General features: G+C 34.1%; 1 protein-coding gene across 11 annotated transcripts in view; it reads right to left on the reverse strand.

Annotated features, from left to right (window-relative positions):
- Nucleotides 1-27406, reverse strand: part of Disp1 (dispatched RND transporter family member 1) — a 196107-nt gene that overhangs the window by 23307 nt on the left and 145394 nt on the right. The window contains exon 3 of one of the 11 annotated variants that reach the window (XM_047521422.1): nucleotides 16560-16602. The exons of 9 other annotated variants lie outside the window; for them this stretch is intronic. In XM_047521422.1, the coding sequence (XP_047377378.1) occupies nucleotides 16560-16602 (43 nt within the window). Of the gene's footprint in view, nucleotides 1-16559; nucleotides 16603-27406 lie in introns of those variants that run through there. One more of the 11 variants, XM_047521424.1, reaches the window with a different exon arrangement.

Below are 27406 nucleotides of genomic sequence, written 5' to 3' on the forward strand. Positions count from 1 at the left end.
TGTAAAACCATGAGAGGGAACCCACTGTACAATAAAGAATCAAGCTTTTATATGGGAAAAGAAGTAACTTTTCTTTGGGAGATGTGAAATTTACTCAAAGTTTCCAGTAAGAACAATGTGAGAGAATTTGTGCTTTAATAACAAATATGAGATTAAATATTTGTAGCATTACTAAATACAAAAATGCATTCTTTTTATATATGTAAAATTATTAATTTTTAAATCTAAAAATAAGATATTTAACGCATAAAGAGGAACCCTATCTTACATGTGCTTGAATTTCTATAACTTTGTATAATGTATAGTCCTTTGTATATATCAAATTAGTGTTTGCAGGATTAATACGCAGGCTTCTTTTATCATTTTTCTCATGCTCAGTAGTTTTGACATCAGTAAACAATAAAAAACAGCAATAAGTTAGGGGCATAAACATCAACACAGGTAAATGTAGTTTTATTTTCTGTTTCTGTCGGTTACACATACATACAAACATTGTTTGTAACTTCGGCCCACTCACATCTGTCAATCCTAAAATCCTTTCTCATTTTATTATATTTCTTCCTTTCTGTGTGTTGCTGGGTCCTGTGGCAGAGATTTTCTGATTCAATGCTGCAGGAACCATCAGTTTGGTGGTTAATCCAGAAAGTTTAAAGTGAGAAACTTTTTAAAAAGTGCTATTACATTCCTTAAACATTGAATTATATCTTCAACACAAAGTACACTCACTCATCTGGCAATTTTTTCTTAGATAAACTATACCTACACTGTGTCATTTATGATTTGCAGTTTTGGAGGACTTGGATACTTGTGAGTATTCTGGGTATACTGACTACAATATCATTTATAGTTTGATGATTTCCCTTCAAATCTTTTACTTGTTCTTCCCATGCCTAATTCAATAGTAAAGGATTTTTTTTTTTTTTTTTTTTTTTTTTTGAGCACTTTACTTTTATGTAGTTTTCCTAAAGTTGCAATTTTCTTTTTGTAAAACAACTTTCTTTTAAGCACTTACACACAAGTAGATTATTTAAACATAATTCAACTAAATGACATAATTTTAAAAACAAGTCCAAGCCACACATATAGGTTTGGTAAGCACAAATGTCAAATACAGGGAGCAGAAGTGTGTGGATGGAGTAGAGAACGGCCTCAACCTGGAGAACCTGATGCCACTTGGGGGCCAGCGACTGCACAGAGGAATATAAAGCACAAGTCTGGTTCTTTGTAAAGGCCTAGGAAGCATGCTTTACCCAAAGTGCCCTTTCTGTAAAGATGTTCACTCCTGAAAGAAACCATGAGGCACCTTTAGCTTTTTGAATAAATTGGCCAAACAAACCTCTGAACCTATAATTTCAAACATAATTACTTATTGATTTTTGATATAGCAGAATTGAGAGATAGTTCACATACTATAGAATTCATCAATTTAAGGTATATAATTAAATGGTTTTTAGTACTTTCACAGTTGTATAACTATTGACACATTCACATACTGACTTTTTTTGTTTTTGGTACTAGGAATTGAACCCAGGGATATTTTGCCACTACACTACAACCCCAGGGTTTGCTTATTTATTTACTTATTCATTTAGAGACAGGGTCTTGCTAAATTGCTGAGACTGGCCTTGAACTTGTGGTCCTCCTGCCCAGCCACACTTGGCCACACAATGACTTTTAAAGAATATGCTATCTGAACACCAAGGACGAAGCTATTAATAAGCTATGGGAAAATTTTATTTTTACAGAGAGGGAGAGTATAAAGCATTGGACAAAGAAGCAAATCATCTGTATGCATAACCTTAATTTTTCATGTCTGGTTTTCTAGTTATGCATCCTCAAAAGCATCTCTTGAACTTCTGTTAAGAAGTTAATAGATTTCGCTACCTTTAGACCTAAAATGATCCCTGGAGTCACAATTCTGGGATATACTGTAGTAGGTATTTGCAAGGACATACGATTTTGTTGCATACATTTGGGTTTTAAGAAATGTAAACATTTACCTTCCTCCTACTTACTCCCACTAACTTTTTTTTTAATTGAGAAATTCATGGGTCTCTGACTAGTTTACTCCTGAGACAGAAACAACTATGGATTCGTCACATTATTTCTGCTTGAGTAAAGACTTCATTTCATGATAAAATTTGAGACAATAACTAAAGATTGTCAACATGAGTGGAAAAAGAAATATTGAGGTTACCACAAAGATACCTCCTGGGAAAAAATCATTAGATCCCTTTTGAAGTTTCTCTCTAATGGAAATGACAAATAGATCTGGAAACACACAAACCACACTACAGGTAAAAAATGAAACCATTTTTATTTAGAGTGTTGCCTTCTTTAATTCTGCCTGTGCATCTCCTACCAGAAAATAAATGTACAAGGGACAAGAAGGGAACCACCTCATACTTTCATAGATAAAAAACAGTCTTTCTGCATTTATAAAATCTTTCAGATTTGTTCCTTTTAATATCTAACAACAACAAACTGCAGGATGATTTTTCACCCTAACTTCAGACTCTTGTGTTGATAAACAACTAATAAAAACAAACAAATGTCATCTCTAAAAGAGAGAGAAAAACTATCTTTTTTCTAGGGTTCATTCATCTTTTAATACCATGTGGTCAAAACACATGCCAGCCAACCAGCCACCCAAACAAACTCAAACAACAGTAATAATCTTAAGTGGGAACATTTGCCTGCTCTTTGGTTAGGTGGTAGCCTTTTCTGATAAGAAAATGCCCAAGGAAAAATAGCATTTACATGTTCCAGAACACACTCCCACACTCCCAGTAGAGAAAGCTGGGGTAGTGCACAATTCCCTGACAGTAGACTAACTGCAGTGTCACTCTCTCCCACTCAAGAAAGCATTTCTGTATGCAAGTGGGTGACAGTGACATTATTTTAGAGTTAAATGCAAATCTACTTAAAAACAAATAAAGCACTTACAAACTCAAGTACTCATAATTAGCAACAAATTGCCCTTGGCACTTCACACTCAGGATCAGTAAGAGTAGTTGAGAACCTTGGCTCCTGTACTCAGATGACCAGTGAACTGTGGTATGTGTGTAAATATCAGTCAAGGGAACAACTAATGAGACTGTAAAGTTCTCAGAAGGAGGGAGAGGGAGGCACACATCAATCAAGATAATGGGGATCTATACGGAGGTGAGGGGAATTTTTTAAAAATAATAAAGTATGAAGAGAAAAGTTAACAAGAAACTGAAAAAAAATCAGTGTTTCTGTTTCCCTCACCTTTTTAAATTTCTTTTAATAATTTTTGGGAAGAAAGAGAAAGGAAAGATTGTATGGTGAAGGAAATGAGAATAAAGCAACATGAAAATGTTTCATCTGTCTGGAGAATTCTCTTCTTGACATAGCTGCAGAATTAATATTACAAATTACAAAGAGACAGTGTTGGCTTTATCAATTTCTTTTTTGTTTTTCATGGTACCAGGGATTGACCACTGAGTTACATCTCCAGTTCCCCCCCACCCTTTTTGTACTTTGAGGCAGGGTCTCGGGTCTCATTAAGTTCTCCAGGCTGACTACAACTTAAATCCTCCTACCTCAGTCTCTGAGTTGCTAGGATTACAAGTTTGCCACAGTGCCTGGCCAGCTTTATAAATTTCAAGTTGTTCTTCCTATCATTCAGGAAAATCAAGTCTGTGAAAAAACGGCTTCGTATATTTCTGAACAAATAAAATATTATGAAGGAAAATATACTGTGAGCTTTATGCTAGTAGCCTAATTTAAGCAATAAAGTACTTAAATTAGCACATTTTAGTCTCAATAGTCACAGTGGATTGTCCTTTTGTGAGAGGATACTTTGTAAGAAGTAACTTCAGTTCAGTGCTGGTATGTTAGGAAAAAAGTATCTGAAAACAAAGAATCCACTTTGATGAACACTCTTTAAACGATTTCCAATAAAAGCAAAGCCATTCTTCACCCTTTAGCATTTCCATGAATCATCACTGGCACACTTGGGTTATACCATGAAGATGAAACAGATACCCTGAGACAAGTTAAGCTTGGCCTCCAATCCATTTTTCATGGAAGAGAACTAAATGTTTATGGTCTGTGTCAAGAGATTTGAAGGATAGCAATAACCACAACTACTTGCGTAATGCATTTCCTGAATGCTTAGGAGATGTTGGCTCAAAAATGTTGGTCATCTTGAAGTCTAGAAACAACTGGACAGAGTCCCAACTACTACACAAAATGAACTCAGAGACAGAAGGGAAAGGTTGTTAGTGGGGGATGAACATTCAAAGAGCACCTGATAAATACCAAGCTCCTTGGGAATGTTAAAAAAAAGAAATTTAGCACATGTTCAACAAATATTTTGAGTATAAGGAAACTGTCTTTAAGAAAATAGAGAACCTAGAAACCAAAAGATAAGAAGTAGAGGCCAGGCCCTAAAACTTATTAGTTGATAATCTTAAGCAACTTCTTTAATTACTCAGAATTTGTGAGAGAAGGATAATACTTTAAAATGAGCTAGTACAAATCACTGCTTTCTATAAAACACTGAGCATTTATCCAAAAGAAAAAAAAATTATCATCACTACTACTTTTTCCTCTGGAAATGGTATTTGAGGATCAGTTAAGGAGTAATGGCAGAAGATGACTCATGTGGAACAAAGTGTGATGACCCTTGATTCATAAGCACTGTGAATCTTTATGATTGACTTTATAAGATCCAAGAGATACTTACTAGTCACTGAACACGAAATAAAAGTGGATGGGGGTTGGGGGAGTAGCTCAGTGATATAGGTCTTGCATAGCATGTGCAAGGACTTGGTCAATCCCAGCACTGCTAAAATAACATAAAATAAGTAAAAATTGATGCTATTACTCCCACAAGCCTAATTAGAATAAGAGCTTATCAGAATGTTATCCCATTTAACATTTCCATGAAACATAGGTGAAAAAGTTAGGAGACCACTGAGCAAGTCAATGGTAGAGCCAGGTCTAAAATCCAAATTTCTTGACTGATCCTATGTGTGTTTTTGTTTTTTTTGGCCATACCCTGAAAAGAAGCTATACCCTGCAAAAAAGAAGCTGCATACTGATGTAGGCTATGAGACATTGCTATGAACCAAAAATGGAAAGGAGGGCATATGCAAGGATCCTCACTGAGGTGCAGTTTACAAGGAAAAAGAATCCTTCTCTTCATACATGGACACTGACTTTTGTGCAGGGTGGGAGAAAAGGATCTGGTCTCATTCTTCTACATATGAAAAAACCAGTGATATGTCCACAGTAGGGGATGCTGTACAGAATGAAAACACACACACACATACACACGCACACACATATATACACACACACACAATCTATATACATTTATGCTGATACGAAAAGAACTCCAAGGCAAAGTGACAAGTTTCAAAATAATTTCATACCATATTTATATGTAAACACTTAAACACAAAATATATAAACTTATTTTTAAAACAGAGAGGGGAATGTGGCAAATCAACAGACCTGTTTCTACCGAAGGAGGAAAAGGACTGGGAAAAGAGTCAAAAGTGACAGGACACAAAATCAATATACAAATATCAATAATGAATCTGTTAAGAAACAAATCAGGAAAATAATCCCTTTAAAATTACTTCAGAGAACAAAAACCTAGCAATAAATCTAACCAAGGAGGTGAAAGACCTCTACAATGAAAACTAAAGAACACAGAACTGATAAAAGAAATTAAGGAAGACACTATAAGATGGAAAGACCTCAAATGTTCATGGATAGGCAGGATGAATATTGTTAAAATGTCTATATTACCTCACCAAAAATAATCTACAGGTTTGATGCAATCTCTGTCAAAATACCAATGACATTTTTCACAGAACTAGAAAAAAAGTCCTAAAGTTTATTTGGAAGAATAAAAGACCCAGAATAGCTAAAGCAATTTCAAGCCAAAAAAGCAATGCTGGAGGCATCACAGTACCTGACTTCAAATTACACTACAGACATATGGTAACAAAAATGGCATAAAAACAGACATACATACCAATGGAAGAGAAGTTACAGAGGTAAACACAAAAAAATAAAGTCATCTGATCCTTGATAAAGGTGCCAAAAACATGCACTGGAGAAAAGACAATCTTTTAAACAAATGGTGCTGGGAAAATTGGCTACTCATATGTAGAAGAATGAGACTAGATCCTTATCTGCACAAAAGTCAACTCAAAATGAATCAAAGACCTAGGAACTAAACCAGAAATCCTGCAACTCCTAGAAGAAAATGTAGGGTCAATATTCCAACATAAAGGTGCAGGCCAAGGATTCCTCAATAAGACTCCTAAAGTTCAAGAAATCATATAAAGAATTAATAAAATGAGATGGCATCAAATAAAAGCTTCTGCACAGCAAAGGAAACAAGAATGAGACAAGAGAACCTACAGAATGGAAGAAAAGCTTTGCTACTTTTCTGATAGGATTAATATCCAGAATACATAAAGAACTCAAAAACCTTACCACCCCAAACCCAATAAATGGGCAAATCAACTAAACAGATACTTCTCCAAAAAGAAATACAAATGGTCAACAAATATATGAAAAAGAAATGTTTGACCTCTTTAGCAATCAGGGAAATACAAAACTACACCGAATTTCATCTCACTCCAGTTAGAATGGCAATCATCAAGAATACATTAAATGCTAGAGAGGATGCTGGGGGAAAGGAACACTTATATACCATTGGTGGGACTGTAAATTAGTACAACCACTATGGAAATCAGTTTAGAGGTTTTTCAAAAGACGAGGAATGAAACCACCATATGACCTAACCCTACTACTCCTGATATTTATCCTAATGAATTAAAGTCATTATGCTATGCAATACATGCATATCCATAGTTACAGCACAATTCACAATAGTCAAACTATAGAACCAATCTAAATGTCTATCAATGGATGGATGGATATAGAAAATATGGCATATATGTACAATGAAGTTTTATTCAAGTCTTGAAGAAGAATGAAACTATGTTAGGGAAATGGATGAAATTTGAGAATATCATGTTCAGTGAAATAAGACAAACTCAGAAAGCCAAAGGTCAAATGTTTTCTCTCATATGTGAAAGCTAGAGAGGAAAATGGGAAAAAAGGTATGTTGGGGAATTTTATGAAAATACAAGGGAGACCAATAGACTAGAGAAAAGGGACCATGGGGAAGGAGGAGGGAAGAGAAAGAAACACTGAGGAATGACATTGTCCAAATTATATCATTATATCATGTGCATGTATGACTATGTACCAATGAATCCCACTATTATGTATAATATGTATAATAATGTAAAAATTTGTAATTTCATATGTACATATATGAAAAAAGTTTTCTGCATATATTTCTACTTTTAATTCATATGTACATATCATAAAGATATGCAGAATTGTTTAGCACGCTTTTAGAGTCTGTAAGAACTGTGTTACTATATATAGTCCATAAACTGCCTTTGTTGCTCTGTTTATGAAATTCACTTGTGTTGATATGTGGACTCCAGTTCCACTGTTTTCATGTTGTACATAATTCCATAGAATAAATATGCCACAATTCATTCATTCTTGTATTAATGGAAAGAAGAATCAACAGTGAGCTATACTTTGTATTTTTTTAAGTCTTCAAGAGAATATGTTCACAAATTAGTTGTGTCAGGAGTTGTTTTAAAGGATAAATTAATATTCCATAGATAAACAGGAGGGAGAGGGAAAGGAAGCCCTGTGACAGCACCTAGGCTAGATGCCTTCACATGGCAACATGAGTAAAGCCAATAAGGACTTGTTATGAGGGAACAGTGAAGATTATTAGGGGTTGTTTTCAGGGAAACAAGGGACCAAAGTAGATGCAGATATAGAAAGCTGCTAAAGTTTCCAAGCAAGAACTAATATGATAAAAATACTATTTTGGGAAGACTGATCTGGTAGTAATGTGAAGGGGAAACACTGAAGAACAGAACAGGGTGGGAGCTACTACAGTGACCTACCTATAGAAAAGTGAACAAAAAAAGTGGAAAAGACCATAATCTTTCTTTAATGATCCAGAATCTGCCTCTGGGAATCATATAAAGATGTGAATCAAAATGACAAGCATCTATTGCCTTAAATATATATGGTAGTATAAGGAAAAATTTTGATATTTTTGATAAACAAAGGTTTCTATATCCTATGAATATAGGAATTTCCATATTCACTGTTGTTTAATGTTGATGTATAAAATGATATATCTTAAATAAGAAATGTTTAAAACTATGTCTAATAAGCTTTAAATATTAATCAAAAATGGTAGCAGTGCCTACAAAAGTGAAGTTAGTGATAAATTTGGATTACAACACAAAGAGGTTGTCTAAAAGATTAGTTTGGAGGTTGAGGGCACAGTTTTTTATCTTTGGGGCTTACATGAAGCCTGATTCAACAAATACCTTCACTATTTTCATTAAGATAAGAAAGAAACACAAACCTTGCTCACTTTCAAAATTTTATGGATCTTATTCATAGAAAACCAATTGCAAACCAATAGAAAATTCAATTGTTTTGAATTGCCAAAACAAATTATACAAATTACATAAGTAAGAATCTGTATGTTAATTACAACCTCAGTGAAGGTTTATTTGTATTTTTAAAAAGTAAGTTTTGATTATGTATTTATTTAATGTCTAAGAGTTAGTCTAAATTTACTCATTAACAGGATACATTCTTTAATCAGCTAGACCAGAGATCAAAAGTATAAAGACAATAATTCCTAAATTCACCAATTATCTCCTCACCCAACATTCGGTATTTTCAATTTTTAGTATGTCTAATTTTGTAAGAACTATCATTTGATCTCCAAAGTGCAAGAAACATTATTAATCTTTCTTAAGTTCATTTCCCACATATTTTGGATTATTTTGCCTTTACAAAATTACTCAATATATGAGGTTGCGTGTGGGAGGTTAAAAGTCACACCTGTTATCAAAAAACACTTTGGGGAGGGAGTTTAAAAAATAATAAAACTCTACTGTATCAAAATGAATTCCAACAGTGTAAGCAATCTCTTGCAGCTGTTGTGATATCTTCATTTTAGTAGCCAGGAGGATAGACTAATGTCCTCAAACATCTATAGAAATCTTTCAGTTATGCTTTTCAGAACAATAATCTATAGTGAAACAGACTTTTCTTCCTTAACAAGACTTTCTTGTGCATCTCCTTTAACTGAAAAATTACATTTTTGTAACTTGAAATAACTGCCCCCCCCAAAAAAAAAACTAGAAGAAAGTCACACTAGCAAAGAACTAAGAGATTAATGAGAATAATATCTAACAATCACTTTATATTATTTTAAGTAAAATATAAAGAGATCCTATATAGAGCCTAAGGCAAGGGGTGGGGGAAAGAACATGAAAAATAGAAGGCAGACTATTAAAGTGGAAGGGGATAGGGGGAAAGGGTAATGAGGGTGGATATAATCAAAGTATGTTATATGCATAAATGAATATGTCACATTATTCTGTATAATTAAAATGCAATAATAAAAGATATTTAAAGGGGGAAATTTTGGCTTAATAAAGGTCTAAGTAAAAGTCTAACTAAGTTGGTTTCAATAAAAATAACACTGATAGAAGAATTTTCTTCTCAAAGTCTAGAATTAACACCAGAAAAAAATTAAGTTTAAAAGAAACTGAGGAAAAATGAGAATTTTCTGCAGAAAATGAGGAAAACCTTGCTGTGCTGAGATCACATGTTCTCAAGCTATAGTATGTCCTTAATACACTTTGTCATCATGGTAACTAGGCTAAAACTTCATTTTATTTTTTTTCTTCTGTGGTGCAGGGAATTGAATCCAGGGCCTGATACACGCTAAGTATGTGCTCTATCATTTAGTTGCATCCCCAGCCCAGCTAAAATTTTAAATTCACTATACTCATTTGCAACTCCAAAACCTATCATATATGCTAGTGATCCCCAAATACCACATAATGACATTTAGGAACTTACTCTAAGGATAATATATTAAAAAGACCACAGTAAGAAGTCAGAAGATCTATTTCCAAAGGGTTTTAAATCTTGGGTTTTAACCCCTCTGGCTTCAATTTCCTCATTTGTAAAGGAGAGTTGGATTAAGTTATTTCTAAGGTCCTTTCCTGCTGTGAAATTCTATTGCATTTTCCTGTGGAACTTTAGATAATTCAAATCACCACATATTTTAGCCTCCTGGGAAGAATTTCAACGCTCTGCCACGGCAAAAGCTGGTGAACCATGTTCCTCTAATCAAAATTCTGTGTTGAAATACTTCATGTGAATAGTCAATAAAAAAGATTGCCCCATAAGATCGGTAAGAACTAGTGTTTTAAAATGCATTGAAACAGTACTGTCTTTACATGAAGAGCTAGAAAGGCAGACTTTTTAAGTAGCTAGATAAGTGGTTTAATTAAAAAAAAAGTTCTCAAAAATGCTTGGTAGGAAGATGGGCAGAGCTCCTCATCTGTTAACTAGATGAACATGGAGAATGATCAACTGGTGATGTCAATAACACATGTGTCTGCGTGTGTTGAAGGCTAAAATGCTGTAGGAAATGACACCAGATTATCAGAGACACTTGCCATAGGGAGTGGGGAGTGATCATCTAGTTTACCAAACTAAGGGCTTTTACAAGAATAAACATGAAAGAGTGCTCAAGTTGAAAGTGCTTGTCCTAAGTCTACCCATCTATTATCTCAGAAAGGCAGTATACAGCCTTCTTTTTTCAATCCTAAAATTTTACCTTTGATAGGCTTTTCATTCAATGTTTTGTTCATTCTAAAATATGAACTTTGATTTTTGTTGTTCTTGTTACTGGGGACTGAACCCAAGGGTGCTTTACCACTAAGCTACATCCCCAATCCTTTTATTTATTTACTTTTTATTTTCAGCAAGCTAACTTGCTGAAACTGGTTTTGAACTTGCAATCCTCCTGCCTCAGCCTTCTTGAGTCATTGGGATTACAGGAGTGCCCCACAGCATCCAGCATGAACTTTAATTTTTAAGAAGGACCCATGCTTTAGTGAGAAGAAATATTTTCTATTTTAATGTTTTTTGTTCGTTTTCTTAAAGTCTAAAATTAAAGAATAATATGAAGGAAAGAAACAATTACTCATATTTTTACTACACAGATAAAATCTCTGTATCTTTTTAATTTATTTCTTTTCAGAATTTTTCCCTTTGTGCTTAAATATAGACAACAAATATGCCCACAACTGGGATCATACTGGATGTATAAGGTGTTATCACTTTGGATTGTGAGCTTTTTCCATGTAATTAAAGTCTCCTGAAAACATGATTTTTAGTAGTCACATTATGTTCCATACTTGCCATACTTTACAAACACACAATTATCATCACACTACATTACTTTGTGTCTTTAACTTACACATATTTTTCCCATTTATTTATAAAAGTCATATTAAAGTTTTGAAACATACGGATTGTGGCAAATACTCTTTCTAGTGGGTGATACAAGTTTTTTAACATGATTTTTTGGACATGCATTTAATATTTTTCAGTAGCTGTAATTTTCCTTTGTAATTTCTATGACCACTTTCATAGAGTCATCCTTGATCCCGACATTAGTTTTTCCCATTCCACTTGCCAAATAATTTAGGCCAGCCCTGTTACTTTGTGATGTTTCAATCACCATCTTATAGAAAGCCCTGTTTTAAGAGGGAAAAGTAGAATCCGAAAATCCACTTCCACAAAATACATGGAATCCAATATTGTGAGAATAACAAGCTAATTGTGGCACAGTTGTACAGTTGGAGGTTTAAGTTTCCAGAGTCTAGCTAAATCATCCAAATCTGTCGTGGTACAGGCTATGGTTCCGTGCCATCTAGTAGCAGCTGTTTGCTTGGGTTTAATTAGCAGTGGGGATGAATGTGAATTCTGAGACTGTTTTTTCCAGGATACAACAGTGGTAACAGAAATCTCAGTTTTTTTTTTTTTTTTGTGCTTGTTTTGTTAGTCAGATTTGGGGAATCTAGACTTGGAAAGTAATGGAAATATCTCCTTACTTCCTGAAAGGGAATTGCCCATTATTTCCCCACTTGTCAAAAGATAACAATTTTTTTGTCTGGCACCATTTGACAACAGGAGTTTGGTGGAAGTCAGGAGCCCATTAAGTTATCAAGGGGTTTTACTTGATTACATTTTTATACACACTAGGTCTGCTTCCTCTATTCTACTACATCCATTCACCTATCAGTTCTTTTCAAAGAATCACACTTTTTATTTTGGCTTCAAAATAAATAAGGCCCAAGAATGGAATACAGTTAGAAAATCCTAACTCCCTTTAAAGCATTAATAAGTTTACCATGTTATTTGCACATCAGCAACTTGAAAATATTTTCAGCTAGTAAAAGACTAGAAGAAATTATTAAATGGGTCCCCAACCAAATATAAGAACTTTAATTCTCCATGGTATTTATATGCTAAATTATAGTCTAGAACAAAGAATCTAAAGGAATTTTCAGAAGCCTTTCAGTTCAACTTCCTAACAGGACAATGTATGACAAGAACTCCCATGTGCTTTCTTTGTGCACAGGTATTTCTTACAAAGTAAACTCATATGTAATTTCAAGTCAACTAAATTTTCCCAGACTTACGTCATAGGTTGAGGTATGTGGGAGAAAAATGACTCTAAGGGCTCTTGCTTGTCATAAATGTTCAAATCACCCCTTCAATTTCTTCTTCCTGACCTTAAATCTGACTCCTCCATATGGGAAATCCTAAATCTTTCTATAATCTTGGCTTACTTCTATCACATCATCTTTGACAGAGAGATAGGAAAGAAATGTTACTATCCTCCCTGAGGAGGGCAGCCTAAGGACAGCCCTTTATTTTCTCAACACCATTAAATCATTCCTTTTGTCATCTCTTCTCCACCCTAAAAATTCCAGTTCATTTGCTGAGCAGCAAAAAGTAAAAGATACAATTTCTTCTCTCAAGTACCAAAACAGGAATATGAGAGACTAACAGATGCAAGTGGGAAAGCAAGTAAGGCAAGATATGTACACGAATATGATCATGTCACAAACCACTTGATTTTTCCAAAATGAAAATGCTGCTTAATTTTGCTGTCTTCAAATCAAGGGAAAAACAAAGGTATACCACAAAAGGTGGCAACACAGATTGGAGCTGGGCTTTTTTTAAAGCTACTAAAAAGAGAGGTGTGTATGCTGACTGTGAAGTGATATTATTCCCCCTCCCTTCACTTGCCTCCATCCTCTTCTTCCATTCCATACCAGAAATATAAAAATTAATACAGTACTGTCCTTGCCTTTCAAGTATATATGAACTTGCCAAAAAGCGAGAGAAAGTTTAGGGTGGGGTCAGATGGTGCTCTTAAATCCCTTTTTGTCCTTCTTTTAAACCTTTCCACCCAACTCTTCAGTTTAACGCATAAAGTTACAGGGAATAATCTGATGATTTTTGCACATGTAAGTATCCATGTAACCACTATTCAGATCAAGAAATAATGACATATCCCAGCACTCCAAAAGCTTCCTTGTGCCTCTTCCCAGTCAATAATCAATATTCAGGCATCTATCACCATAGATGGATTTTGCCTAAAGCATGACCTTTTTAGGACAGTCAAAGATAGAGGTTTATACAGAACCTCAGATAGTTAAAATTCAGTTAGCTTAAGTTTAGGAAAATACACAAAAACAAAGTCCTAGTAATTTTCAAATGGGTGATTCCTAGATGAGATTTTTCTTTTCTCTTATAGTTTTAGAAACATCTGTTCAAATGTCTTATATGAAAAAGATCTTAAATTGCCTATAAAAGGTTTCTGATAAGCAACAAAACTTCACTTTAAAACTGGAGTATGTACTTATCACTACTAGCATTTTCAAGAACCCATTGTGTGCTCCACATCAGGGAAGGTATTTACGTACAATATGGACGTATGTACAACAAGGTTAGAGAAAACAGGTAAGATTTTTCCTCAGGTTCTGTACAAGGTGACACTATGAGTATTCTGTTGCCATGATCCAAAAATCATTAGGGGAGCTGAAGATGGGTCATGTGTGTCCTCATGATTATTTATATTATCTGTGATCAGTAAGATCTCAGTTCTATGATCTAAAGAATGAACTTGCACAGTGCCTGCTATATAGTAAGCATTCCATAATTATGTCTGGAACTACTTATGAAACTAAACAAAACAATTAATATTTGCACAACACAGAGAGGCAATTAGAAGAAAGGCTTCCAAATCAGACAGACCTGGACTCAATTAACTATTAACTATTTAATTAATCTTTTAAACATTATTTAATCTTTCAGACCTTAGTTTTTTCTTCTATAAAATGAAGATGATATCAATAGCACTAAATTCCTTGGGTTGCTTTCAAGATTAAGTTGGAGCAAATGTAAAAAAAAAGTACAATGCCTGGCATGCAGTGTTCACTGGAATCAGTAATACTGTCATTATTCATTTTAATTGCAACTTTATGTCTTAAAGTCTATTTTCTTCACCAAGGACATAAGTACAGTGCATGACAAAGTCCCATATCATATTTTTTAAAAGAGCTTTAAACTCAAAGATGAACTATTATATATATTTGAAGAATATTATAAAATATTTTTAGCAACAATAAAATTTATTATTAAAATTCTTTAATGGGCTGGAGTTGTGGCTCAGTGGTGGAGGGCTTGCCTACCACGTGTGAGGCCCTGGGTTTGATCCTCAGCACCACATAAAGATAAATAAATAAAATAAAGGTATTGTGTCCATCTGCAATCTAAAAAACTAAAAAAAAAATTCTTTAAAAGGTCATTTTGTTGCAAAAATTACAAATGAAACAGTCATGTATGTGACAGTAGAATAGGAAATATTTGAATGTTATGTAACCTAAATTGCAATGCTGATGTAAAACTAAATGTTCTTATCCTGCTTATATGACCAAATAATCACATAACTCATTGATATAGAAGCCATTAATAGCTAAGTATTTTTCATGCAAAACTTACATATTTTTAAGAAAGAGAAGATGAGATATGTCACTTCAAAATTTTCATCTCTTCCCATTTGAAACCTTAATGGGATAGTTATAATGTTCTATTTAACTGTATTCTGTACTAGAATTTAAATTTTATATACTTAATTCACAATAATGAAGAATTATTGCTTCTGTTTTAATTCATGATTTGTAAATAGAATGTCTCAGGTTAGTTATTTTGATAAGGAAAAATAAAACATTTAGTTTCTAAACTATGATACCAAAAGCATTTTTAGTACTGTGTTGAATTTACATCTCTTAAGATATAGACCTGATTATGACCATTCTTCCCTTCAATAATCAATACTATATTTTAAGCAAATTCATAGTCTCTTCATACCTGATAAGAATATGCTAGTCTAAAGGAGAAAATAATGCATGTGTTTCAAAATGACAAGTAACTGCTGAAGTGTCTATGGATTAGGGACATTCCTGATGAATTTCTTTTGCTGTTTCTTCCGTTCACTTTAAAGCCCACTTAACCATTCAATGGCTACTAATTAGCTGGGGGGGCGGAACTTACCTCCAATTCAGCTGTTAAATATTTTGAAAATTTTCCCTCAAAGACATTAAGAATGTTTCTAAGAAGATACATAAATGATTTCAGCAAATGATAGAAATATGCAGTGTACACGTATGAGTCACCATGCCAACTCAACAGAAACTTTCTGGCAAAAAACAAATATCTGAAACATAAGGATATCTATTCAACAGAAATACTGTAGGGCAAAGCTGCACATTCATTAGATCTGGTTAACAGTTATCTCAATTAGCAACTAAGCCTGGTAACCCATGACGGCATTTCTATGTGATGTCCTAAAAAAAAAAAAGGTTTTGTGCATAATTGTACATGCTCTCTGCCTGTCCCACATAAACTTAAAACCACTCCAAAAGCTGGAACAAAACTTATCTTCATATAATAGCTTCAGTTCCAATTTAAGTTAAAAAGAAACTTTACTTTCATTAGTTGATTCCTAAGTAGGAAGCAAGAAATAATGCTGTTTACTATTCAAGTCACCAAGAAAGGAACTGTGTTAAACAAAACAGGTTGGGAATGGCAGGGATGTTATACTATTAGTTAATTATTTCTCCTTAAGATGAGTTCTAAGGCCTAGCAGATCACTATTTAAAAGGTGGCTATTCTGCTGTTTGCTGAAAGGTGAGGGAAGCAGGGCATGGGAAATTCATTTTCAAACACATTTTGTCTCTGCCACTTATCAGGGGGCAGAGGAAGGGCACTATGAAAGGTCAAAATACCACATGGCTCTGGGTCTCATACAATGCATACCCCAAAGAGTAATCTAAGAATGCTTTTTTTTTTTTTTTGCAACAGTAAAGAAAATACTTTAAAGCAATTAGACTTCTGAAAGGGACAACCGTTAATTAAAAAATATTTTTAAAGGATTGAAAAGGAGCTTGGGTTAAAAGAAAACTTTCTTCTTCAGCACATAAATGTAAATTTGCATAGTTTAGTTGAGGTTATAAAGCAAACAACCCCATGTAACATTTTAAAGTTACACTAAATTATAAAGTACTTACCCTTATAATCAAGCCTTTCCATGTCAGACTGTTGCTGTGAGCCCTGCACAAAACATGCTTAATGAGAGCATAATATATAGTTTTTGAAATAAGATGTGAATAGTAATCATTAATAAGAGATCCAAGAAAAGCCCATAAGAAAGCCAGAAAAACCTTATTAAACTTAACTAACTTAAGAGCATGGAATGCTGGAATAAATTCTACAATCCATAAGCCCAAACACTCACCAGACACTGGTGCTGGTCAATGAGAATTTTAAAGAGGAAGAGGTCCAAGGGCAAAGAGATGTGGGGAAGGGGGAAAATACAATTTGGAACTCAATATAGAATTAACTCTATGCATTAGAGGGTAACTTTTAAATAATTAAAAATAAATCTTTCCTAGGGATTGCTTTATAATGAAATAGTTTTAGTTTCTGGTAACATTTATGATAGGTTATGGCTGACAGTTAAAAAACAAAGTTCCAAACTAACAGCTAAAAACCAAAGATCCAGAATATTCAATATTGGCTGGGACCAAAAGAATTATCTCCCTACTATAGCACCCCTTCTATACGTAAGTGGAAATGAAGATAAACGTCCTTTTTCTATTTAAACTTCTGAAATACAAGGAAAATCATCTGTTAAAAGTAATCTTATGCACTGAGATCTGTTGCCCCATTCTTACCTAGGGCTAGAAGACTCTTCCTCCTTCAACTAATCCTTCCTTCTTCAAAACACACTCCATCCCTTAAAGGAAAACTTTCAATGCCAGGTCAAGGAGTTTGAGGAAACTGTGGAAGATTTCTAAGCAAAGTAACATAATGAAAGCAGTGTTTTAGGAGGGTGGCGGTGGGCAGGTCCAAGTGACCACAGACACAAATAGGGTCCGAAGGAATGAATATGCTAAACTGTCCATCCTTGCTTCTTCCTAGACACAACAAAATAGTGCTTAGAGACAGTAAATTGCTTATATTCCTGTAGAAAGCATCATGCTTGAAACACGGACTATGTAGTGACTATCAGTCATGTACCATTCAAATGGGGGAAGGGAACTGATTTATCTAAACCAACTAAAACAGTAAATTCACACAGAACAAAGAATCAAATTTGGTTTTGGACTGTCTTGTTATATTAACTTTCTAAATTCAAAAGAATACATGTGAACAAAGAAAAGTCCAAACTCTTATTTTGGAATTTAGGGTTTATGCTTCAGGTTCATAATTTATTGGTTGCTTATAAAGACACTTTTATCAGATTTCCAAATATGCTGGAGGTAACCAGAATTGAGCAGAGAAGCTATCACCAGTCTGGTTCTCCCTGGGATATAATGTTGCCTGACCCCTCACCATTTTTGCCCTCAGTGTGGATCTAAAATTCAAACAAAAAGGAAGCTCAAGAGCTATGGTAGTAGTGGACTGCACATCTACTTTTTATTTCTTTTCTCTTCATAATGAGGCTATGATTTTTTAAAAAGTCAATGCATTGCTGGGCAGTCATGCTTGCCTATAATGCCAGCAACTTGAGACACTGAGGCAGGAGGATTTTGAGTTCAAAGCCTGACTCAGCAACTTTGGGAGGCCTTACGCAACTCAGTGAGAGCCCATCTCAAAATAAAAAATAAAAATGGCTGGGGATGTGGCTCAGTGGTAAAGTGCCCCTGGGTTCAACACCTGGCACCAAAACAAAAACGAAAAACCAAAACCAAAAATAAACAAATAAATAAGTCAAAGCATTTGGGGTGAAGAGATTTATAGGAAAGAAGCAGGTATCCCAAAGAGTGTCTCAAACAATAAATAAAGGAAACAAAGCCTTTTACACCTTCTCCCACTATCTGGGAAATATCTCACTATGTGTATTAGACCAGTGGTACCTGATTTTCATTATCAAATTATCACGCCATAAAATCAAGCTCTCCATAAGAACTTGACTGATGCTCAATGATCTATTCAGTTCATTCAACAATTAATTTCTGAGTGTTTGCCAAATATTAGGCTCCTCCCTAGGCCTTGAAGATACAGCACCACACACAACACAACACAACAAATGGTTTAACAAATTTAGGGCAATGTCTGTGAATCAAAGGTATTAGAATTATATAATCACTACATATAAAGTAGTTAGATACTTAATAAATACTTTATGATTGTTACACAAGATTCAGAATTCACTGTTTCAGGGAGCAATCTTCATGGACAAACTACAGCATATTGTTCTTTAAAGGTGGAATGAAACGAATACCCTGTAGCAATGACACTCTGGCCCTTTTCCAGATGAAGAGAGTTTGCCTTGCTCTGCTCCAGGCTCCTCCAGGTCTCCTGCTCCCATGTTTTAGCAGCTGGATTACTGTCCATATTTGAAAAGCCCCTCCCATCTCCCATGATGTTTTCTCTAAGCCCACCTATCTCTATCACCACATAAGTGTGACTCACATAACCCTCTAAACAGTTTGTCCAAACTGACTATATAAGCTGCTTGATCACAATGACCACTCTAACTTCATGAGGTTTTGTTTTTTAAGTTTCATACACTTTTCACAAAAAAATGTTTTGAGAAATATTTTTTTGTAATCATTCATTCAACAAACATTTATTGAAGCCTAAATATGCCCCAGACACTAGAATATATTTAAAACTCTAAAATACCAAGTAACCAGTTGAATATCTGGTTTTTGTTAAAACAAAAAGATGTAATTTTGTACAATTTTGCTGAAAAGTACAGCAATCAAAATTCTCCTTTAAATGTTAAGTTCTATAAATTTATTTAAATTATACCTAACAATGTAACTCAAGTTTGGAAAGAAGTTGCAGTAGATAACAATTGCCTTTTTCCTGAAATTAATGATGTAAATGATCCATAACAATATCTTTTTATTAAGTCTTCTGTTTGCCAAACATTTTACAACCTTTCAAAACTATGTTTTAACCAAAAGGAAAAAGAACACTTGAACAACTTTTTCTTTTCCTTCACTCTTCAGTACCTGCTAAACAACTAAGTGTAATGTGGAAAGGGGGTAATTAAAGAATATATTTGCTTCTTTCCAAAATGTTGTATTAATTAATTTTATGAAATAAAGAAGGTATTGTTTCTTGACATTTATTATTAAAGTAAAAGATGACCAAGGCTCATATTATGAAATGTATTACAGACTGTGCAGTGCATTCCATGAGGCGTAGCACTCTAAAATCTGCTCATTTATAATATAAAGAACTCTCTAAAAGAAGTCCTCCTAATAAAACAGGACTTCACTCAATCTGACTGCCAAACTGACTGGCTTTGGCAAGCAAGCTTGGAACGTTTTAAATTTTACAAACATTATCCCTTTTTAAAAGTTAATTTGACTACTTTAAGGAATGTAAAAATAAACCTTGGTTTCCATAAAATCTAGATTAAATCTTACCAGACTTCTTCTAAAATAACTATAGAACTATCATAATCAGATTGTGTAATTGGTATAAAGTATGAAGGTCCTGAGTCTTTGCGGTTGGAAAGCTTTCTCAACAACTCCTTTTCCTTTTCTAGAAGGCACATTAGTGACCCTCTTTTCCACTTGTTCTTTCTTGTATGTTGATGGGTTAAATGAAGTATTTAATTTATAACTAAGAATGAAAAAGAATGCATCATGTATTTATTTAAGCTAGATCTCAATAACAACTTTGTTTCTAAAACAATACCAACAGGATTAAATACAGTCAACAAACAACAACAAATTAAGAGAAGAAAAATAAAGGAAGAAAAATTAAAATCGAAGAGAAATTAATATATGGTGCTGGGTACTGTGCTAAGTGCAGGACAGCTACTGTTATTCTCATATTTACAAAGATGGAAACTAAGGTTGTGAGAAATTAAATATTTACATAAGATCACAAAGCTAAGAAATGGCAGATTCAATGCAGCCAAGATTCAAATGCAGTGTATCTTCCAAAGTCCAGGCTCTTATATATTGTATAGTGAGGAAAGGAGAAGAAATGGAGAAAAGAAAAAGGAGAGTTAGAATGTTGCACCAATGACTGCTTCTAGAGCCTAGTTGTACTTATGTACCCTTGAGAAAAACTGATTCTATATTTGATCTACTTATCAAAACCCTAAGCAACTAGAAAGTGAATAAGTTGATAACTTTGCATTCAAGTAATCAAAATAATGATGTGTGGTGGCTTTTGTGGGATGTAATTGTGGCCTCTGGAAGATTTTGAAAGATCTGCTTGCCTATTACATACTTTTTTTATTTTTAATATAGTCCTTCCTATTTTTTTTTATTCCTTCAAATTTTTTAAGAAAAGAGTTTTTTATCCTTTCTTCATTACATACTAACAAAATATAAGCAAGCAAATTCCAATGAACTGGGATTATGTTGACACAAGGGTATTCACTGTCAATATTGCTGTTATTGTGCATCATAAGAGTTCTATTTGCTCCCAAGAAGGCTGAAAAGAGATCTTAGTTGCTTTACAGAGCCAAGAAACATAGCCCTGTCCAATGAACTTTCTATAATGATGGGAATGTTCTACATCTGTGCTGACCAATATGGTAGCCACTAGCCACATATGAATACTGATCACTTGAAATGCAGTTGGTGTTACAGAGGAACTGAATTTTTAATTTTATTGGGCCCTACTGAACAGCAATGTTCCAAGAATGAAGTTTAACTATTCCTTCTTGCAAAAGACACCTGCCCAGCAGTCTAAGATATTTAATAATTTACATCAAGAAATACAGATAAATTATTATTTCACTGTAAAGAAAGAGAAAGATATAAATTTGTAGAACTGTACAGTTTAGTTTCCTTTTTGTATTAATACATAAACCTAGCCTATTCCTTTGGAAAAACACTGATGTTTAACTTCTATGCTCCAGAGGATGTACAGCAATTTTATAAATGTGTACTGATCAAAGTTGACTCGTGCTCAGGCCATATTGAAAACTGTGTTTTACTTGTCTTCACATCTTTGAAGTTGTAGACCAGGCTTTCAGTTTTCATCTGTGTTTCCAGCAGCTAACATTAACTACTCATTAAATGCTTGATAAATTAGTGGATAGGTAATCCTGAATCTCTCTGTGTATTGCTCTAACATCTTAGAGAAACACTGGGGTTGACTCTGGATGATCTGGGTAAAGCAGATGCTGAGATCTATGTCAATGTTGAGGTTCAGGCAGCAATACTAATGTTTTCAGAGTGATTTTTGATTTAAGCTTTCTGGTTAAACAAAGTAAAACCATCACCAGAGTTAAGGAAATAGGAAAGGGTGGGTCTCTGTAGACCAGGTGCAGCAAAGTAAGAAAGACATTGGAAAATTATGCTCAGAGTTATCTATAATATTACCTCCATATATTATGATATAATTTATATAAAAGAATAAGAATTCAAGTGGTAGATTCTGTCCCTTTTAATGCACAAATTCTCACTTCTTTTAAGAAAAAGAACTCCCTTCACAGAAAACAACTAATGTTCAGAGGAGAAACAAAAAGAAAACTTGAGAAAAGTGAGTCAGAAATTGATAAATAAATAAAGAACTGAAGAAGAAAAGAAATATAGGTTGTAAGAATCATGCAGCTACAATGTATGGAATGGCAAGGACAATGTTCAGTTAAATTTAATGAGGCTAAGCTAATTATAGGGTTCTTTTACCCCCTCTATAACAAACATTCTAAGTCTATACAGCTCCCATTCTTCCACTGTGCCACCAGAAACATTCAAAGTGACAATCTGTCTGTGAATTCACCTTCAGAAAAATAAAAATGCATTTGGCAGGTATCCCAAAATATCACAAATTCCCTATAATGATAATGAGTCCATGGCATTGCCAATTATCATTTGTGGATACTGTTACAGTGAAGAATATTTCTTTGCAATACCAAATTAAAAGGTAAGTATAGTTTAGTTAGAAATCTTTCATGCTAATTTTGGATGCAGAGCTCCTTATTAGCTCTGCAATAATACCATTATCCTTTCACTTTAATAAGGCAATAAGATCCCAAATGAATTATTCACAACTTGTTTCAACCAGTATACATTAAATGTGACTGGTTCCTGAGAGGCATTTTCCAACTCTGGAGGATAAAGAACAGATCATTACCATGCATCCTTTTAGACAACTGGACTGTGTTCAGGATGTAGAATTAGGAAAAGCTCACTCTCATCTCAAAAGATCCTCCACTCTAACAGTCCTATTCCCTTTACTCCTTCTTAAATATGCTTTTATTTTTTTGCAAGCTCTCTCCCAAGAATTTCCCCCCACCTTCCATGTTCTGCCTGCTATGGTCCCTTTATTAATTTCTAGTGATCTTTTAAGGCCCATGTAAGTTCTATCCTTCTCAGTCCAACTGTCCCTAAGTCTCACTAACCTACAGGGATCCTTTCCACCTCTGAACTCTTATAATTCTTTACTGTTTCTACTGCAAAATAAGTGTCTCATCCCCAACTCCTCAGGTGGCTGGATGGCTAGCTATGCTTTGCACCTGTTGATATAGGCTCAGGCCTTCGTTTCATAGGAAGATACTCTGCCTTTTGAATTACTTCTGTTCTCAGTCATGTTAATTAATGGCTGAACAATGCATATGAGGCTAGGAATTTACAAAGAAAAAAGTCTGAGGCTTTAAAATAAAATATATTTAAGTTACTTTATAGTTAGTGATACATGTATTAAAGCAGGATATATCAAATATGATCTCTGCAATGATCTTTATTTTATCAGAAATTACAAGAGAATTTTACATAGAAAAAAAATCATACACAGGTGATCAATATAATGAATCTTTTAGAAAGATTAAAGTTTAAAGAGTCAAGAGGAAATGAAAAAGACCCTAGTGTATTACAAAGGGAGGAGGAGAAATAGGAATATGAACATATTCAAGTAAGTAGCAAATAGGCTAGGTTAGAATTAGTTTCTATTTGACTGACTCTAAAACATTCTCTATGGCTTAAGTGTTTTATAAATAAATGAAAACATTAAAGATAAAATATTAAACAGGTGGGCCCATTTGTGTATATGTGCAAATAGTAATTACAAACGAAAGTTCATTCCTGCACTTAACTATAAGACGTCAACTTTTAAGATATCCTTTAAAATAATGTGAAGTCATGAATGCATCTAAAACAGTAATTGAACAATACTTCATTAAGTACTTGATATTATTGATTTTAAAACAAAAACTTAAAAAAGCAACATTTAATAAACTATAACAAAGCAAACTAAAAAGATTTAGGAAATTTAAGTGTCTGGTAGACACTTAAAAGTTCTGGGTAGAATAATTAACAAATGGCAGAAAATATCACATTATATTTCCATTTTCAGAATTTTTCTACTAAGGACATCCTGTTCAGACTTACCCAAACTGCTCTTTTTTCCCTTAAATTAGCTTTGTAGCTATCTTACTGAATGGAGAAAGGGAGGCTGCATCTGGCTCAGGTCCTTGCCCAGAGCACAATGCTGCAAATAAATACCTGTTGGCTTCAGTCTAAGCGCTTCAGAGTTCGGTTTAAGATAACCCTTATGAGGATTATTGTCATCAATGTTACCATCACATACGACCCAGCATCCTAATTCTCTGAAGGAAACTCATTGTTACAACATATATCCTGTTTTAATACCATTTATCAACAAATTCCAGTCCCCCAGGAAACTTGATACCTCCACTCTGTTTACTTAGGACCCTTTACCTGTCTTCCCCATTTTAGTACATGACATTACTATTTACCCCTCCAGTACAGACCAGGAAACTGAAAATCAGTTGTGATTTCCTCCCCTCCCATATCCAACCCATATCCAGTAGTACACCAAATCTGGTTGATTCTACCTTCTCATCTCTCTAGAATGAATTTACTTCTAAATCCTGGTTCAAGTCACCATAATCTCTCACTTGAAGTACTGCACCAAGCCTTCTAATGGTGTTCCTATCCATAAAAGTTCTGACTCAATGTATTCTCCACAATGAAGATGACAGTGTTCCTCTTCTGCTTAAAAATCTGTAGCATCACACTCATTAGGATGACTATTCTCAAATAAGACAAAACGGATAAAATAATGAGTGTTGATGGAGATATGGAAAAAGTGGAACTTTGGTGGGAATATAAAATGGTGCTGCTGCTTTGTAAAATAGTACAGTAGTTCCTCAAAAACTTAAAAAGAGGATTGCTATGCAATCCAGGAAGTTTACCTCTAGTCTGGGCATCTGACCCGAAGAATTAGGAACAGAAACTCATACAGACATCTGCATATGCATATTCATAGTGGAATTATTCACAAGAGGCAAAAGATGGAAGTGGCCATCAATGAATGAATGAACAAAATGTGATATATATGTACAATAAAATAATGTCTTAAAAAGAAAGAAAATTCTTATATATGGTAAAACATGGCTAAAGAGACATTATGCTAAGTGAAATAAGCCAATCACAAAAAGACAAATAGGTATATGATTTCATTGATATGAGGAACCAAGAATAATCAAATCCATGGAGGTAGAAAGCAGAGTGGTGGTTGTCTGGTACTGGAGGAGAGGAGAATGGAGAGTTAGTGTTTAATGGGTACAGAGTTTCAGTTTGGGAAGATGATAATAAAGTTCTGAACATGGATGGTGGTGATGATTGCAGAACATGTGAATGTATTAAATGCCACTGAACTGAACACAAAATGGTTAAATGGTTAAAATGATAAATTTTGTTATGTGTACTTTACCATTATGGAAAAAAAAAAGACACAAGCACACAAATATCCTCTTTTGTGTATATGTGGTATTGGGGATTGAACCCAGGGCCTCTCGCATGCTAGGCAAAAAATCTCAGGTCCACAAATGGCCTCCAGATAAAGCCTAGTACTCCTTAAGTTATTAAAATTCCCTCAGGTCTTGGTCCCAGAATACTCCTCCTCTTGCTATTACTCCTCTTCCATCAAGGTCAATGCACAGTGAAGGGGCTGGTGTTGGACCCAGACTACCTTACAGTCTTGGCATGAACTGTTCCTGATACCTGTAAGAAAGACATGCCCCCCTGACCACTCTCTCTTCATTTGTGACTTCTATTCAACTGCATCCCTGTGTAGTAGTACTTATCACAATATTGTAGCTGTTTGATTTACTGTCTCCTTTCCTACTAGCTTATAGGATGAAGGGGGAAAAAAAGCCTCAATCTGTTTAGAATTATATCTTCAGTGCCTGGCACATGTAAGTATTCAATAAACACTGCTGAACAAATAAATATACAAAATAGGAAAGTAATGCTTGAACACAATAAAGTGTATGATATACACAAGTGGACATATACCATTCCTCTGCAGGTACCTTTAAAAGACTCTATAGCAAATAGTTAATCAAAAGGCACAAATTTTTTAGATAAAATTTAAAATAAGAAAAATTTCCTTCATCAGTTTCCACTTTTCTCTTACAACAGATGGATAAATATAGTATTTCTTATCAGGTTTTGTTCATTCAAATTAAATAATGTCAGTATTTTCATTTCTCCTTTTAAAATGTGAAAATTCTGTAATTTAGTCACAGCCTTTTATTTTCAGATAACTTCTTCAATTGGGTCTCATTTCCACTTTAAATAACAGACTCTTTTTCCAGAAGGCTACTATGCTTTTCTTCATTATTTCTGTCCAGTTAACATCCAAAGACAAATTCCAGAAGGACAAGTATATGAACCCAAAGTTCATGCACAATCTGAAATAAGTTCGCCGTGATTACTGAGGCCCCAGGGCAAAAAAATGGGCAGTGGTGAGCTCAGTCACCCACCTCTCTGTTTTTTAATGCCATACTACTAAAAGTGTACATAGCACTCTCACTGTTTTAAATTAGATCATTAAAGAAATGCTAAGTAAAAATCCAGAGAATCTTGGCACAACCTGGCATACTGAAAGAACTGGTTATTCACTCTTGGTTATATTAACTTTATGACTTTTTAAAGGAGAGTTTAGCTTTAGAATAAAGAACAATTTATCTCATCTCACATTCTATAACCATTTAATTTGGGATTTTAAAACATCAATATTTATGATGACAAGATTATAATATATATATCATAATATATCACATATATATCATAGATAACAATGAATTTGGTGAATTTCTTATCATAGTTCTAGAACTATGAGGCTCTTGTGTCTATATGAAAATGTATTCAGAAACTACAGAAACATGCTGCGGAGTACACTACCCTCTACGAGTCTCCCATCCCGCTTTCCCCTGTTCTCTCACTTTTTTCTTCCTCTAAGATTAAAATATATAATCTCAATATGCAAAATCTGATAAAGGTGAAAAGTATTTCTCACTTAATCTCTTTCTATATCTGATTCATTAGTTAAGAGAATTTGCTACATGCAACAAATGGATTACTACTCAGTAATAAAAAGAAAAATTAATACACACAATTAAATCAATTTCAAAAACCAAATTCTGAGCAAAAGTTCCAGACACAAAAGAATGTAAACTGTATTACTGCATTTGTATGAAGTTCTAGTAACTGGCAAAACAAATCAGTGGTAACAGAATTCAGAGCAGAGATGATGTTTGGTGCAGAGGGAGGGAATGACTGAGAAAGGGCTTGAGGAAGCTTTCTGGGATGACAGAAATATGCTATATCAGGCTAAGATATGGATTACACTAGTGTACACATTTGCCAAAACTGATCAAACTGCATACTTAAGATGTGTGCATTTCTCTATGTGTAAATTACACCCTATTTTTAAAAAAAGAAAAGTCTCTTGAAAAATTTTAATTACCTAAAACTCTGAAACAATACTAGACCTCTACAAAATACATTGTAAAATACATAACTGTTGCTCACCTGCAGTGAATGTGACTTAACTCACCTATGGGAAAAGTTGCTGAAAATCAAATGAAAGAAAATATGGACTGAGACAGGGATAAGAACTG

The sequence above is a fragment of the Sciurus carolinensis genome, chromosome 12, assembly GCF_902686445.1.
Source record: "Sciurus carolinensis chromosome 12, mSciCar1.2, whole genome shotgun sequence".
NCBI lineage: Eukaryota > Metazoa > Chordata > Mammalia > Rodentia > Sciuridae > Sciurus > Sciurus carolinensis.